The 16,234-nt window shown below is 47.8% G+C and overlaps 6 protein-coding genes across 6 annotated transcripts; 3 read left to right on the top strand and 3 right to left on the bottom strand.

Annotated features, from left to right (window-relative positions):
- Positions 1 to 354: 354 nt before the first annotated feature.
- Positions 355 to 1,584, bottom strand: M431DRAFT_509566 (hypothetical protein). Its single transcript, XM_024919316.1, has one exon. It carries the CDS (start codon positions 1,252 to 1,254, stop codon positions 724 to 726), a length of 531 nt encoding a protein of 176 aa, XP_024772944.1. The 5' UTR covers positions 1,255 to 1,584; the 3' UTR covers positions 355 to 723.
- A 697-nt stretch (positions 1,585 to 2,281) lies between these two features.
- Positions 2,282 to 3,486, top strand: M431DRAFT_6820 (glycosyltransferase family 32 protein; the record flags this gene model as incomplete). Its single annotated transcript, XM_024921757.1, has 2 exons — positions 2,282 to 2,701; positions 2,788 to 3,486. The coding sequence occupies 2 exons, from the start codon at positions 2,282 to 2,284 to the stop codon at positions 3,484 to 3,486; spliced, it is 1,119 nt and encodes a 372-aa protein (XP_024772943.1).
- A 295-nt stretch (positions 3,487 to 3,781) lies between these two features.
- M431DRAFT_532083 (hypothetical protein) lies at positions 3,782 to 4,392 on the top strand. The gene has a single exon (XM_024920847.1). It carries the CDS (start codon positions 3,787 to 3,789, stop codon positions 4,222 to 4,224), a length of 438 nt encoding a protein of 145 aa, XP_024772942.1. The 5' UTR covers positions 3,782 to 3,786; the 3' UTR covers positions 4,225 to 4,392.
- A 2,609-nt stretch (positions 4,393 to 7,001) lies between these two features.
- On the bottom strand, positions 7,002 to 8,327 carry M431DRAFT_88626 (hypothetical protein; the record flags this gene model as incomplete). Its single annotated transcript, XM_024923930.1, has 5 exons — positions 7,002 to 7,477; positions 7,553 to 7,684; positions 7,743 to 7,913; positions 7,975 to 8,090; positions 8,140 to 8,327. 5 exons carry the CDS (start codon positions 8,325 to 8,327, stop codon positions 7,002 to 7,004), a joined length of 1,083 nt encoding a protein of 360 aa, XP_024772941.1.
- Positions 8,328 to 9,490: 1,163 nt separating this feature from the next.
- M431DRAFT_89489 (hypothetical protein) lies at positions 9,491 to 10,211 on the bottom strand (the record flags this gene model as incomplete). Its single annotated transcript, XM_024924031.1, has 2 exons — positions 9,491 to 9,889; positions 9,957 to 10,211. 2 exons carry the CDS (start codon positions 10,209 to 10,211, stop codon positions 9,491 to 9,493), a joined length of 654 nt encoding a protein of 217 aa, XP_024772940.1.
- Positions 10,212 to 16,019: 5,808 nt separating this feature from the next.
- M431DRAFT_509562 (hypothetical protein) lies at positions 16,020 to 16,234 on the top strand. Its single transcript, XM_024919315.1, has one exon. It carries the CDS (start codon positions 16,025 to 16,027, stop codon positions 16,187 to 16,189), a length of 165 nt encoding a protein of 54 aa, XP_024772939.1. The 5' UTR covers positions 16,020 to 16,024; the 3' UTR covers positions 16,190 to 16,234.

The raw sequence follows: 16,234 nt of genomic DNA, 5'->3' as shown, positions 1-16,234 counted from the left end.
GTTTTTAGTCAGGACCCATTACATCAGCCATTTCATCATACTGGATCAATATTAGAGGACTTGATTGACTTGTGCGGTGTGGTGGTGTTGTATGTATTTGGGTACTGTACTGCAACCCCCTATTATGCGTGGCTTCTGGAAATAAATTCTGGTCCCCGTTGCTCTTAGCGCGAGATTGATACCTGTTAAGACATGACGCAGTCAGGTGACTGCTCGGCGCTTCTATTTCCCCGGGCCCTTTGATAGCTTATCGCGCGGCCATGTGCCTGGATTATCTCAGAGCTGAAAGTGAGCGCCAATTTGGAACCCCTGCTCAACATGTGGGCTCCCACTTTTTGGCTTCCAGGTTCCAGTCCAATTTGCCTCAAGGGTTTCAATCCCAATCCCGAGCGGGTTCGTCTGCGTCATGCTGGTCGCTCGCATTTCCTCATCCAGCAAACCGTTTTGCCAAGTCCCAAAGTTCCAAAGTATCTACGCAACTACGGTACCTGCCGACGTCATCAAGCAAAGGGCGCGGCTGCGAGATGCTTGGCTGTTTGACTTGCAAACAGGCCTCCAACGGGATCAACAACGTTGGAGGCTCCAGTCCAATCGGCTACTGCAACACCAATCCTAGATCTTCCACTTTTCCCAAGACGGCTTCGTACGCTAGTCCCCCCCGTTCAACCCCGCAATAGGGATTAGGGATTGTCGAGAGAATTCCTGTGGAATGAGATGAGTGCATTAGTAGCCTCGGCCAGGCCAGAGCAAGAGGGCACGCATGACTTGCACACGAGGGCCATTCAATATCAGCTTCAGTTCAAGACAAGACAGGACATGATAGGCTGATGATGGCAGCATTCCAACGTGATGGCGTGTAGGACAACGCCGAGGCCAAGTCCAAGTCCAAGCAATCAAAGCACATGTTGCGGCCCGAACCTCGCGAATCTTGCAACGGTCGACACGACATCCATCAAGGGGGGTCTTTAGTCGGTCTTGGAAGTGCAAATCAGCGCCGGCTAAAAGTAATCTTGCGCGCACGAGGTGGCGACTTGGAGGGGGAGGGGGGGAAAGAGAGAAAAAGGGAAAAGGGAAAAGGGAAGAAAAAAAGGGTCCAGTAGCAGCTGAAAATGCGTCAGCGTGTACTCTACACTGCAAGAACTGCACCGGCACCAGCACAGTACGAGGGACTGTCCCTGTGGTGGTAAATGGTGCAAAACCGAAGAAGCGAGCAATCTCCGAGTCCAACGAATGGCTGCACTGGACAGTGGCCATCGTTGGCTGCGACAAAGAGGCTCCCGTCGTCAGTGTTTGGCACCGCCTCGATGTAGTGCGTGGCACGCGCGGGTACAAGATCCTGCTGGAAGCTGGCGAACGCGCGTCAGACCGGCCGCCATGTCGGAGGTCGGTGCCGTCGACAAAATAAACCTGAAATGAATCCACCAGACGAGACGGACCAGATTCGCATGATGTCGCCTTGAGTCTTGGCAGAGACAGCGCTCTCTCTCTCTCCAGTGCTCTCTTTTCCTCTACTGGCCATTCCGCCAACCAGCCAACAGGACCCAGGAACTACACCACCAAACCACCTACAGTACATTAGCTTAATTATACCCGTACTAGATACAGGTATAAGCGACGCCTCACATCGACCCTTTCGGAGTAGGGCTGCCCAGCGCTGTGGGGGGCTGAGCCGGGGTCTTGTGATTAATCTGAGATTGGCAAGGCGCCGAGACAAGTATTTGCGCGTACCTGGCATGGTTCCACGGGACACGACTTGGAGCAAGACGCCACCACAGCAGCGGCCGACAGGTACCTGCTCGATACCTCGCCGCCTCTCTCTTTAGATTCTCAAGACACCACAACTCCCAATCATCTTTACTTACCTAAGACTAGATCCCTGAGTAGTTCTGCTAGTAACAGCACATTCGTGCCGACGGCCCATGTATCTACACAAGCTACACACAAGCGCAGGCCCCCCCGTGGCGGTTTGCAGCCTAGCGGCGCTTCTAAAACAAAGGCCCCTAGAACGTGCCAGGCCTAGGCCCCCCAGGCTTGCCAGGCTCGCATCGAATCCCCTGTTGGGCCCGGCCAATCAGCGCCCCCGGAGGCAGCGTCCCTTGTTCCATTCACTCGCTGTTGGCCGTGTTGCTAGCGGCCTCGCTCACTGAATAAAAATCTCGTGCGCTGCGGGACTTAAGAGGTCACCTAACGCTCTCTTGGTCGGTGCTCTGGTGTTTCGTCTTGTCTGTTCGTGGTGTTTGATCTTTGATCTCTCGTCTCTCCCTTCCAGTCCTTCACCAACATGTTCAACAACAACGAGCAGCAGTTTGACGAGGAGCGCGGCGAGCGCCCGGCGCGCGAGTCTCGCTCTCCCTCGTCGACCCAGCGCAGGGCCCTCAAGTTCCTTCGCTTCCCCAGACTCAACAAGGCCGCCCTGTTCCTGCTTCTGCTCGTCGACGTGACCATCGTCGGCCTGCTCCTCTACTCGCTCGAGCCTCTCATCACGCTCCTGCGCAGAAACGACGAACTCTTCAGCCCTCGCATCACGATCCCTCGCAACGACTCATGGAGCTCGCCAATGTTCGACGACGACGACCACGAGCTGGGCCACCCCAAGATCCCTCGCATCCTGCACCAGACGACTAAAAACAGCACCATCCCCGAGAAATGGGTTGCCTCGCAGCGCAGTTGCAAGGAGACGTATGCTGATTTTGAGTACAAGGTGAGTCCGGACCAAGCAACCTAGATATACATGCCATTTTTCTCTATTTTTTTTATTTTTTCTAACAAGCATCTTCTCGCTCTTAGCTGTGGACTGACGAGCTGGCTCGCGACTTCATTGCTGCCGAATACCCCTGGTTTGTGGAGAACTGGGATGGCTATGCTTTCCCCATCCAACGCGCTGATGCCATCCGTTACTTCGTCCTCCACCACTATGGCGGCATTTACCTCGACATGGACACCTTCTGCAACGAGACCATTCCCTTTGAGGAGCTGGAAAAGGGCCCAGGACAGCACTATGCTCTGTTCAAGTCCACGCTGCCCACCGGCGTCACCAATGACTTTATGATTGCAACCGCCAGACACCCAGCCTACGCCGCGGCCGTCTCCAAACTTCCCCTGTTCTACGACATCACCAGATTTTGGGCCGAGATCCAGCCTTACGCCAATATCATGATGTCCTCTGGACCGCTATTCCTCAGTCTCGTCGTCAAGGATTATCTGTTGGGCCAGCCTTCACTGCCCTCACCAACTGTGCAAGTCATTGATCCTCCTGACCTGCACTCATACATCACCGACCTCGAGAGTGCCACTTGGCACAAAGCAGATGCTCATGCCCTCATGTGGCTGGGAACACGACCCTGGACCTGGTTCCTCGCAGGTGCAGTAGGACTGCTCGCCGGCTTATACCTCATCAACTACCTGCTACTATTAATATGCGAAACTTGCCTCCGCAAGGTTCCATCAACCATCACATACGCCATCAAGGAGAGCAAGCTGGCATAGAGGACGGCAGAGGTATGGGCACTTTTTCTACGTATATATATTGTGATAATGGCTGCATCTTGGTCAAAAGGGAATTCTGATTTACTGCATGGAGTATTTTTGTTGAAATAATCAGGGACGGTGCAAGGGAATAATGATATGACAACGCCGAATGCTCACCAAACTAGACTGGGAGCAATTTGTGCACCCCTAATAATATACCAAAATAATTGAATAACGATAAAAAATTATACATCATCTACCACTTTATAATGTGATTTTAATTGGGAGCAATAACCGATATCATGTCATTGTTCGGATATGCAGATTCGTGCCTATTCACATGTTACAATGAAGAGCCCTAGACAGCACCGATGGAATCACACCGAATATTTTTCAAAGCTAGATAAGATTTTCAAAGCTAGATACGTAGGTATCAACATGAGTGTCGAAACCGAGGAGCAGAATGATGCAGACAGGCAGGGCAACATCGAAATGACCCTAGGAAATTCAACTACTACGGCTTCACATTTCACGCATCAGGCGTCGGCAGCTGACATGCAGGCTTTTGCTAGCCAAGACAAAAACCAACGGCAGATAGATGCGTTACGTATGCCCTCTTTCTCTTTCTGCAACATGCTTTCAAGTGACATACACCCCTCCTCGGCGGTTGGTTACATCTTTCTCCGCAATGCGCCTGTCGTCCGTCGACTCGGCAAAAAGGCGTTTGTGTTTCGGCCTAGAAGCGAAGAAGAGTGACTAGTTTCCTATACTTGCTGCATACATTGTATGTATTGTTCTAGTTTGGAGGGAGGGTCTTATCTCGTCATAAAGTTGGGTAGGATGGGCGTATTTGAAACGTGGTTTTGAAAAATGTGGAAAAACATATCTGGGTGGTGTGATATAAGTGGCGTTGTTGAGATGGGCAAGGTTTTTTTTTTTTTTTCTCAAAGTTCCCTCAGAACTCGCAACGACCAAAGTACATGTAGATAGGCCAATTGCATCCTACATATCTCATGGAGGTTTCTCGGGTGAACATGATGCACTGCCTAAAAAATTGCTGCCTCGTACATGAAATGCATGTGGTTTCATTCGTCGAAATGCCTCCGACGGGCGTTGGAGTTGGGACACGAGTGGCTGAAAATGACATCCAACACCCTTCGGAGCAATTCGTATTACCGATGCCCCTGCCAAGCCTCTTGGATCATTCCCCACGCTAGCTAGCCGTAAGTGGGTATATATCGTGTCTGCGATTTGGGAGTGTGTCATGCTGTGGATTGTTGCCGACGGAGTTCTCTGGAGACATTGCGTAGACATGTAGCAAATGTATGAGATAGGTCATCGGTACTGTTCTCTGTATGGGTACAGATGAGTTGGTAAAGTGGAAATTGAATTTCTTTTTATTTCCGGTCCAAATCCGATCCTTGGGATGTGGAAGGAGAGGAGCTTGACAAACTCGGAGGATTAGTTGTATCAACATCCTTGACATCTCTCCAGATGGGAAGGTGATTTCTTATTTTTGTATGATTGATAAGAACTGTCTTTTATATACAGCCTTTGGATATTCCATCTGATAGCCTTTCACTGCTATTACTACTGATGCAGGCTATCTCTTTAACAATTTTGTGGGGCTTGCGGCATTGATTTCAAGATGGATGCCGTTTGAAAGGTCGAACCACAGGATTTAGATCACCAGATTCAAGTGATGGTAGAACCAAGAGAATCTCCGTTATGTGGACAAGATAGAAGATGGGAAGCTAATCTGCACATCTCATCAGTGACGTATGGTCTTTTGTTATGTGAAGAAATTGATATTATCTGCTATACATGAGCTACGAAAATAGACAACGGGCATCGCCAGTAGGCTATACATTGGTTATGGCTCGCCAGAATGCTCATAGCAGAGCCATAACACATGCCGTTGCTCTAGGAGCGCCGGCCAATAACAATTTCCTGGAGCAAGAAGTGTTGGTTCTGTTTACTTCTCGACATCATCATTTTGTGCTACCGGCATTTTAGGTCGAGACCAAGCCCACGACTGCAAAAGTAGTTCCTACCTGGAATTACGTTACCTCACAGGTCTACGGCAGGGCCAAGATATGCTGCGATTCAAAATCAAAAGACACAGTCGAGTTTCTCTCTCGGCAGCTCGAGAATTTGTCAAATCACGGCGAAGAGTCCATCATGGGATACACAGGCAAAAAAGGCCGACCTGAGCCGTGTGAGGTATCCGAGACCCCAGAACGATGGCTTGAGTTGTTGAAGAAAAATATTATTGGTATTGAGATAGTGATTAAGCGTCTGGGGGGAAAGTTCAAGATGAGCCAAGAAATGCGAAAGGGGGGTCGAGATGGTGTGGTTTAGGGTCTTGAAGAGCTGTGGTCAGAAACGGGGTTGGCGATTTCATCGTACGGTTCGAGAACGTGGTGAGCAGAAAGATGCAGCGAAAATGGGATTTGAATGGTCATAAGCGCACAGTCGCTCTGTAATACTAAGCAAACTTAAAAGTGTATATATCGGACTAGGGATCGACAGCTGACACGTAGGATCAATAAGATGCCGCCAGATCATTTAACGGCCCTTAGATCTCGATCAGCCAAAGATGGCGATTACAATTTCTAGAATCACCCGCGAGCAATGACTAATCTTGGACAATGGTCGAATGGATTAACCAGGTTTCAATGCTCAGATCGTCTGCTTTAAGTCAGCCCATTACACATCCGGATCTTGGCGACTTTAAGCACCGGATCTGTATGAAGATTCTCCATGCCACAAGTAAGCCATCTCTACCCGCTAAAAAATACTAGACTTCCGTCTAAGGCGGCGGCTTCAGAAGTAGTCAATCATGCTCGTCATATTTTCTCATGTTCAACCCATAGCCTTATGATGAGTTCGAGTAATCTTTAGCATAATAACAGATAAATAGAATTATAAGGCATTAAACACGTTGAACATCCATTCCAGCAGCGAAATATATATAGAACGAAGGCATTGTGGCAAAGACACGGCGCTGGAGCAAAAGCGGACCGTGTTTCGCAAGCCGTTGCTCCGGCTCCGTTCGGTGCGAATGAGTCTCTCTCTCTTTTTGGCCACTTGTGGGTCGCTTCAATCCGCGGCCGCAAATGTTGATGTACCGAGGCGGGCGGGCCTTGGGATTGTAAATCAATTCGCTTTTGCTCTTGGAAGTGTTGCTTATTGCTCTATGACCAAACTCCGCCGCCTACTGACTCGTTTCCATTGCGAAAAGAACGAGTTAGGAGTCTTCAACACAGCTATTGATGGAGTGGAAACCCTCATACTAGACTTGTAGAGGGAGAAGTTACTGAGGGCATGACCTGAGGCCTGATTGGGACAGACGACGTGACCAAGACTGTGGTAGAGGAAGGCATGATATTGGTATGATTAACGGCTACAACTGTTGTCGGAATTACGTTTAATTCAACAACCTAAGAATTAAGTATATATGTGTATCTAGTATACGAAAGAAATGTCTACATAATCTTCTGAAACAGCGGGTATTGTGTAGAGTGTAGTTTTTACACTTTGTTCACCTCAATAACGGTCTTACCTAGACCACCTTTCCCATTATAGATTGTTTGACACGCCTCCCGTACTTGATCGATATCCATCAGGTTAACTCTTGCGCCGACGACGGGCAATAGCTTCCCTTCCTCTACATAGCTCCTCAAAGTATCAAGATCCTTTGCTTTGGGAGCCAAGAACCAATATTTATACTCAACGCCGTAATAGTAGGCCCGTAGCTTATTAATCGAATCCCCCAGATCAAGAAAGAGCCGACCGTAAAAAGGAATACGTGGATTGTCAGGCCGTTTCATCACACTCGATGCTTGAAGTGTTGCAGCTGAGGGCTTTGTTGATATAGATACGACCATTCCTGTCGACCGGACTAAAAGAGGCAGAAATTGCATGGCCTGGCCAGTAGTGTCGAACAAAAAGTCGACGGAGCGCAAGGGGATCGCTGACAATGGGTCGGTCTTTGTATAGTCGATAACTGATGATTGAGTTAGCAATCTAGTACAGCGGACCGATGCTATTGCATTGTAGCGTATTATCGAACAGAACGTACTTTGATCAACAACTCCTTCGCCGAGCAGCTCGGGTACTTGGGGAATCTTGGCTGTCGAAACCGTCGTGATCACTTTGCCAGCATGAAAGACATTCTTCGCCAATTGGCACGCATATGCTCCTGTGCCACTCACTTTTTACTGCGGTTAGCTTCTCTATCTAATTCTTCGATCAGAAATTGGACTACTTACAGCCAGCCGGTATAAAGACTGTCTTGCCTTCTAGCGAACCCTTGTATTGCCGTAAAACCTGTATCGCGGTGACACCTGCCAACGGTAATGAAGCAGCCTCACTCAATGTGATGTTTTTGGGCTTCAGAGCAACATATTCCTCCGCGCACTTGGCATACTCGCTCCAAGCTCCTACATCGTCATATTAGTTCTGCCTCAGTACCGCATTAGATGGAAGTCAATCATCACCCACCTCTACCAACTTCTGGTAATCGCGTATAGACCTCGTCACCAACTTTTAAAGTCTTTACATTCTTTCCAACTTGGCTAACTACACCGGCTGCGTCATATCCGACCTTGTATGGGAAACTTTGAGATGTGAGCTTCAGACATCGCCTCTGGGATAAATTACACTTACGAGTCTCTGATGGCCATCTTAAAGACTCCTGCTGCCTTCTTCACATCCACCGGATTAATACTCGCAGCATGAATCTTTATAACTACATCCGTGTCCTCTGTAACCGTCGGCTGAGGCACTTTGGAGAGTTCATAACGTGATGGATCAGTATAAGCAGGCGCTGTGACGGCAAACATTTCTTCCGCCATGATTGAGGTCGAAAAACACCACCAGACAGTAACTTCATCCAAAATTCCATCTTTAATTGATTAGAAAGACAAAGTCTTTATATCACAGGCCGTCTTAGCGTGTAATTAGAGTCTCCGTTCCTGAATCGCGATAGACAACGCCAAGCTTTGCCGCAGCGGAGATCTGCGGGACTAGAAGACTAGGGCTAGGAAAAGTCCGCACCTTGAGTCTGACTATCGCGAGCAAATCTTGCCGGGCTGTTGCATTGGTCCTTTACCGGCGGACAAGGCTACTAGCTGTGATGACAAACGGTTTTCGGATATCCGAATTGCTGCTGTTGGCGACACCACACCACAGGAAGGCATTATATTCGTGCCTCGGCAGAAATGAAGGATCGCGGATTTTCCAACCAATGCCGAATCCCTTGACATCCTCCTAGTGCATGCCGAGGTGATTATATTTCAGCATGCAGCGACAGTTGAATGGACGTCAAATCGAGTACTTTGAGCATTAGTCACTCGGTCAATAGCAGTAAGGGTGGCATTGAATAGGTACATATAAATCAGCTCAATATATAAAGGTTACACCTCCACTGAATAAAAGCTCTAGAGACTTACCATCATAAGTATATCACATATTCAGTTACGGATGTTCAATGAGACCCTAGCCAATACGCTACTTCTAGGAATAATAGTCTCCTATCAGATAGCAATTAGAGAAGTCCAATTGGGTATCGTACCATGGCTCTACTGCAAACAGCTTGAATCTCAATGTGGTTGTCAGCGATGTATTAGATATTGAGCCGCTTGACTAGGTACTAGCAAGCTAGGACTAGATCTCATTGGTTTCCAGATTCTAGTGTGAGATTTCGATGGCCACCGACCTGGCACAGGGACAGGCCATCCTTCGGCATCACGAGTTTATCGTTTAAATATAGGCCAATCAGTTAGCTGTATTCACATGCTGCTCCACGGTCGATGAGTTTGGCTCGCTATTGATTGCAATGCTTCCAAGTTCACCGGAAACCCTCTCTTGATTGAGATAGCTATCGATTTCTAGTACGTTATCGTAGCAAGCGTTTGCTCATTATTGAGCCTATGGTGTTAATTAGTAGAATACGGCTTTTTCTCTTATCTTGGTTAGAAATAGAAGCCACAGTCTAGTCGAAAACTTCTGGTTTGACTTAGAGCACGATCAACAAAATGGTGTTCAACACTTGCACCCCACAGAGAACCCACTCAGCAACCAACCCTTTTGCAGCAAGTTTCATTGAACCCATCAAGACGACGTGGCATAAAACTCCAGCTGCAATCGCTCTTTTAGCACCACCTAGGCACTGAAGGGCAAAGAATGCCCCGGGAAAGAACAATAGCCATGTAGTGACAAGACCAGGATTATATGCTGGACCAACAACCAACGCCGGAATAACATGTGTCAAGCCGTTTATAAATGCAAACCCATAGAAACTTCTTGCTATCCGGATATTATTCCGAGCAGCAATGCCAGTCACCCATACAGTTGTACCGTTGACAAACAGAACGACAAGCGGGCTAAGTGGACACGCTTCAACATTCTCAAATCCCTAATTCAGAAAAACGATTTAGTGAGAGGTTTACAGTCATATACAAAGTAAGCTTTAGTAATCTTACCAGATTTTTGCAGAAATACGGCTGAAACGCATATCGCCTACCCAAGAAGTCATAGCCATGCTCTTCAAACTCATGCAATAGATACATAGGTAATGCAGCGCGCATCCACCAAGTTTGATCCTTGAGCAATGAACTCCATCGGGATTGACGTTTCGTATCGACACTCAAAGGATAATTTGAAGGCTTGCAGAGCTCAATGAGCAAAGGAGTTGCCGCAATCAAGGCAACAAAAGGCCAATCTTGAAGAAGAGACATGAGATCTATGGCGAAAAGAGAGCTAATGGTTTATGAGATGACTGTCAATTAACGATCATATGATGTAGCAGCTATCCGGATTTTTCTCCCAATAGTATTTGTTGACCGCGACTCAAGTTACTTATAGGCGCCATGTTAAGAGAGTTGGGGTCTACTTTGTCTATAATTGGGGGGAAGATTCGAAGCAGCTACATGGTACTCAGCGCTAACATATTACATGAATGTTATTGTGTTACTTTTTATTAGCTCGGGCGGCATCTGTTGCAACTATTCGCGATTATTAATAAATAAGTCATAGAATCTTAAGATTGCATTGGTTACGGCGAGCTTACGGCTTCGCTAACGCTCACTAGCTGTCGTAAAGGTTGAGTGAGAGAACTTGCATCTTATCCACTTTCGGCCGAGTTGGAACGAGAGTCTGAAGTCTATCTTCCCACGCTCTTTAAAGAGTCATAACAATGACATCCAAGTTAATGTGAGGAGAATTCTCAAAAACAACCATCTTCATCTCATATATGCTCTGTCATTGCTTATGTCGCGAAACAAACGAGCTCCCTCATGAGCGCTTCAAGTGGGATTTCATCATTCTGATGCCGAGAGTTTGACACAGCATCCTTGGGTCATTAGAATCATTATACAGTTTATTTCCACCGAATCAACTCAACAGGATACTACAAATGCTGAGTCTCACATAAGCCGCGTATCGGCAAAGAAGCGCAGCAATTAACTACACACGAAATATAAACTTTATGATACCGCCCTTGTTGTGTTTTTGTTATATCATTCAATTGTTCAAAGAAGTTAACAATGTTGCACTAGTCAACGAAGATTCATCGGGAGTTTCTCTCAATTTATTCCACATAGAATTAGTCGAATGCTTGGCACGAGACGAATATCCTATTACAGAACCGCAGATCATCAGGTTCAGCTAGCCTAGAATCCAGAGATAAGGCTTGACATGACTATTGTTTTAGGTTAGCATAAAATCTAATTTCAACGTATTTGTCCGAGTGGAGTTACGTTGTTTCCATTCAATATGGGCTGAATGGATGGTGGGTTGTTGTTAAAGAACCCTTCTGTATTGCCACACTGCCTAATTGATCCCCCAACAAGTTGATTCGTCTTGGAAACATCTATAGAGATCTCAAGCTCATCTTCTGAGCAAGTCAATGTCAACACAGCTCGAATCGATCAAAGGAATGGACTTCCTAGTTGGTCCTAGGCCGGTTCCATTCTTTGCAATGCCTGATTCGCGCTCTACGTCCCTTACTAATGTGTCGTTAAATAATTTAACTCTGTCGATTCATATTACTATTAATACTGGTCAAACATTCTTCCATGCATGTGAGAACGAGTTCGGAGAAACTGTTTGATGTCGGATTCTTGGCCAAGTTTCAGCTTGTTCTAGGGTATGGAGCAGAGTATCATGCTCCATACACCCTACCTCAGCCTCGTTCAAACACACTTAACTTGCAACTGATATGATTCAAAACCTGCTTTGAGGATTTCCTGTCAGCTGTAGGTAAGCGCTCAATTCAGCAAGCAATCTACTCGCTTAACAGAATGGATCGACAAGGCTGGAGCATCCCAAGTCATGCTCCTATACGGAGTACGGCTGGTGGAAAATCCCTCTTGGCAGGGCTTACTTGCACAATTCCTGCCACCCACATACATATACGATATACGCGATGCAAAACGCAAAATACGATAAAAGATGCTCCGTAGCCGTGTCCTGGCCGGTGCAACACGGGATTTGTATCAAAATATGTACAACCGTCCGGCATTTCGGCGGGCTGTGTCCCTGTTCATGCACGGGATTGACTCAGTTCCCCCCACGCCTCTGTACGAGTAAGCATCAAGACTCCACTGAGTAACAGGATGCGCGAAATAAACCCACTACCAGACATGCAAATATTTGTATATGATATTCCTAATCTCGCAATTCCGCCGGATCCCAAAGGCTGATGACAAAAAGGGAGAATGTGTAAGTTCCCAAACAGGTCCGCCTCTCGAACCAGCCTATCAGTTTCAAATACACGGAGTAATCGGGATCGTTCTGAGACACAGCCACCGCTCCGTGCTGAGGATAACATCACTACTAGTGTACTTAAATTTTCTCCATCTATCGGGCCTACTTGTAAAAGGTAGCATGTCAAAAGGGAAGCCCACCACGGGCCGCTCGCTAACTCAAAGTCGGAAAATTGAGCGGGATACTACTTGCAATAAGATACTCATACTACGAGTACATACTCGCCGTAGCGATATTACATACACGGCTGCCAACAGGAGCGTGGAGACGCAGCATTGCATAGGGCTGATCGAGACGCCCGTCCCATCCCTACCATCATACATGGTCGCTTGGGAGAGCCGCAAAGAGTTGCTTCAATAGGAAAATATGTAGCATCACGGGACTCACGATACAACGTATAGCTGTGCATTGCGCTGCTATATGCCAGAAAAAGTAAGGCAAACACACAGGCGGCCATCCCCGGCGTCGACTTGTATGCTTGGCGTCTCACGCTTTTCACGCGTGTGCAATATGGAGGAGTAAAACTGGGTGCATACTAGAGCGTCAGCCTGCATATTTGGAATGAAAGATTATGAAGAGTACTCGTATAAGTGCCAGGCTCGGAGCCTAGTTGGAGGAGCCGAGGCTGTAATATCGGCGACTATGACGACGCTGGCGGTCCCGTTTTTGCCTCCCTCAGGAAGGAAAAAAAAAATCCTACATGGACCCGTACAATCGCTTAGCAGCGAACTAGGTTCACATTCGAGAAGTTTTGAGATTCCCGTATAGGAAATTAAATCGTTGCTATGAAAACGAGGCAAAGCAAATAAACAGAGAGCGGCGGAACTGGACACCGAGCAGGGGGATGCTCCATATAATAAGTAACAAGAATGTTGATCCGCCCACAAATAGCCGTTCCCGTCGGGAGCGTATTTCCCTCGTATCAGAAATAGTCCCAGAAAGCTCAGTAATAAGTAAGCAGCTAAAAAGAGGCAATACTAGGTCCACTGGATTAGAGAACGAAGCGCAGCCATGGCCATCTACTTCTCTTCATCCGCTGTGCTTGGTAAACTACAATGACTACGCTATATATGTGTTGTTTTGGCTCGGTGCAATTTTTACCAACCATCTTCAGCTTCATACGTATAGGTGAGCTCATCGAATATCACCGAACGTGAAGATACATTCAATGGGCGACTTTTATTCCAGAGGTTCCAAAACTAGGTATCAGCCTGCACGTGCGGAGACAAAAGCTCAATACAGTTCGTGTCCTCCGAAGAGCCTCGACATGCCTCTCGGAGACTAGGAAGGCATTCTACGTTCGTAGAGCCTGTATGCCGTCAGTCTCACTGCGATCATCGCAGATCCCTCTAATCAAGTGTCGTTCCGAAAGCAGGGATAGGTCCCAGGAATGTCCCGCCGAACACGTTGCCAGTCGTGCCGACTGCTCAGTGAAGATATCACCGGTAGGAAGGCCTGGTAAATGGACCCCGGAAGGGCGTGGATTGTCCAACGACTGAGGCAGCCGCCGAAGATGACATTTCTGGGTTTCGACACTTGGATCAACTCACAACCATGCAGCAATTATACGCATACTCACACCCTCCCACGATCAATTTGTGGGGGCGCTCCATTCAACGCCGAGCAAACAACGGAGCATGCACTCCGTACCCCAGACTGGTCTAGTGTATATCATCACATGGTTGGGTCGGGGGATACCGAGAGCCGGTCATTCACAGACCGAAATTGTGACCTGAAAAGTATTGTCCAAGTCCGTAACGACTCCATCGAGGATCCCTGAAGTCCTCCCTTTGTGAAGCACCGTTGGGGGTGTAGATAAGGGGAAAGGGTGCTGCAAGGTAATACGTCGATATCTCACGGAGTACTTCCGTCATGACTACGGATGTACATACATCGGTAGGATGGCGTAGCGCCGATAACAGAGGGAAGAGGGCAAAAAGAGAAGGGGGGTGGACAAGGAAAGATCGCCTTGTGGTCTTCTCGATGCTTGGCTGCTGGGGTTGGCTTGGAATACTTTAAACTATGACGGTGGCATTGGTCTCTTTGTGCGGATGAGAGTGAGCACCAATAAATCCCAGCAGAGAGAGATAACGTCCAGTGGCCGTGACGTATCTGCTATGAAGTGGCTTTTCATGAGCACATGGATTCCATGTCAAGCTGCAAACCACCATGTTCATTTCAGCTAAGGTCGCTCTTCTGCCGGCCAGAATTGTCTATTATTAGGACCTAGTCTTGCTTTTGATCGACAATTAGCTGCGGGGTCTGCAGCACAACGAGCAATGTTGCGGAGAAGGGCGGCTGTTGGTATTTGTCAATGAGGATGAGAGAAACTCAAAAGCGCAGTCCGGGGCTATTCGCAAATGACCAGGACGTCTGCATGCAGCAGCAGCGCATCCATTATTCCCGTAGGGCATGTCAAGCTATTGGAAAATCCTGGCGCTTTTCTCCGCACCCGATGGCTTGTTCCAATAGATGGACTGACAGGCTTCATCACCTCGGTTGCCACCAGAGCCTTGTGGACATTTCTTCTTATTAGCACACGAAGGCGCCTCCGACAACGATCAGTGGTCCGAATCTGTCTGTGCGGTACTGGAACGGGAAAGTAGCTCAGGTCATCTATAGCTGACTCTCTACTAGGTGTCTTATTATGAAACGACGGAAATGCCATCTTGTGACAGAGGGCCCTGATACGTTAGACCAAGGGGAGATAGAGTTAACCACCATGCTTCCCGCAATGTATGTTATCCCACATGACGGCATCTTTGTTATCGCTAACATGGCCCTACAGCGTGTGACGGAGTTGAAAAGAGCTATTGGATGCACAGTTGTCGGAGATCCTAAGCGAGGCGCAGCGGCAAACCCTCAAATGTTATGAGGTAGCGCTTACAGAGTGTTGTCTCATCGTATCGGCAACCCACCGCCTAGTAGTTTTGGCGTTTTAGTCAATGCACGCGAGATACACGTCCTTTAAGCAAGTATCAACGGAATCAACGCTTCAGTGCTACATGTAATGCTCAGACAAAGGGTTTTCATGCATGAGGCGCAGGTGCTGTAAGAGAACAAGGGAATAGAAACAGACCGGTGCCGAACAGCCAGAGTATCGTCAGCGGTATCGCCGACACCTCGAATATATCATCAGCAAATCACCGAAACTTCTCCGGTCGTCAACAATTGTATGATGCGCAATGCATATAAATGGCTGGGTTTTGATCTCGTCAGCTGTTCTCGGTTAGGGAAAACTCCCGGCATGCCCAACTCAAGCACGCGTGCTGTCGAGAGCGCTTACATGTTTGGCAAGGTCAAGGGCCATTGCACTTTTATTGTTTTACCTTTGCCACTTCAACTACCAGACGTCTGAGTGGATGAAAATGCTGCAAGTGCCAGGCTATTAATGCAAATGCGCTGTTCGTGCAGGGCAAGCAAACCTAGTCCTTGGCCTTGCTTCGACCTTGCCTAGTAAGACAGGGATGATGGAATCGTCGGAGAGCGCCTCAAACGCCATTATCATCCTCCTCGACCGTTCTAGACTTGATAGTTCTCGAGAGGCAAAGGCCTCCGCGGTTCCGAGCAAGATCCGGAATCAAGCGCACATCAACACAAAAAAAAACACAAGGATAGACGGAGTACACGTGCTCACTAACCAACCAAGGCTGCAGTAGACACTGCGAGTTAGGATATTACCCTATTTGTTAATCAACTTTATCCATACTTTCGCACCAATATTCCTCCGGTGTGGCATCCCCTGTGACTTTCGGAATATCAGTGGGCTGTTACAAATGAGGAGATGTGTTCTGCATTCAATGATATGCAGCTAAATCTCCCTTCAGATTTTGGAGGATGCGGCTGTTCTATTAACCTGCTGGCCATGTTGATGGACTTTGCCTTTGTCCTTGCATTCGTCGTCTCTAGTTTGCCCCAACAATGCATCGTGGTCCTTGACGAATCCTAGGATTGCTTGACGGGTAATCACGGCGATATGAGAACATCATCGGAG

The sequence above is a fragment of the Trichoderma harzianum genome (genome assembly GCF_003025095.1).
Source record: "Trichoderma harzianum CBS 226.95 unplaced genomic scaffold M431scaffold_8, whole genome shotgun sequence".
Taxonomy (NCBI): domain Eukaryota; kingdom Fungi; phylum Ascomycota; class Sordariomycetes; order Hypocreales; family Hypocreaceae; genus Trichoderma; species Trichoderma harzianum.
Note: the sequence above shows the minus strand (reverse complement) of the source record. Positions and strands in the feature narration are given on the sequence as shown.

Excerpts from the sequence above, each read along its gene's own strand:
- M431DRAFT_509566 (XM_024919316.1), bottom strand. The coding sequence starts at position 1,254 with ATGGCCACTGTCCAGTGCAGCCATTCGTTGGACTCGGAGATTGCTCGC.
- M431DRAFT_509562 (XM_024919315.1), top strand. The coding sequence starts at position 16,025 with ATGTGTTCTGCATTCAATGATATGCAGCTAAATCTCCCTTCAGATTTT.
- M431DRAFT_532083 (XM_024920847.1), top strand. The coding sequence starts at position 3,787 with ATGCAGATTCGTGCCTATTCACATGTTACAATGAAGAGCCCTAGACAG.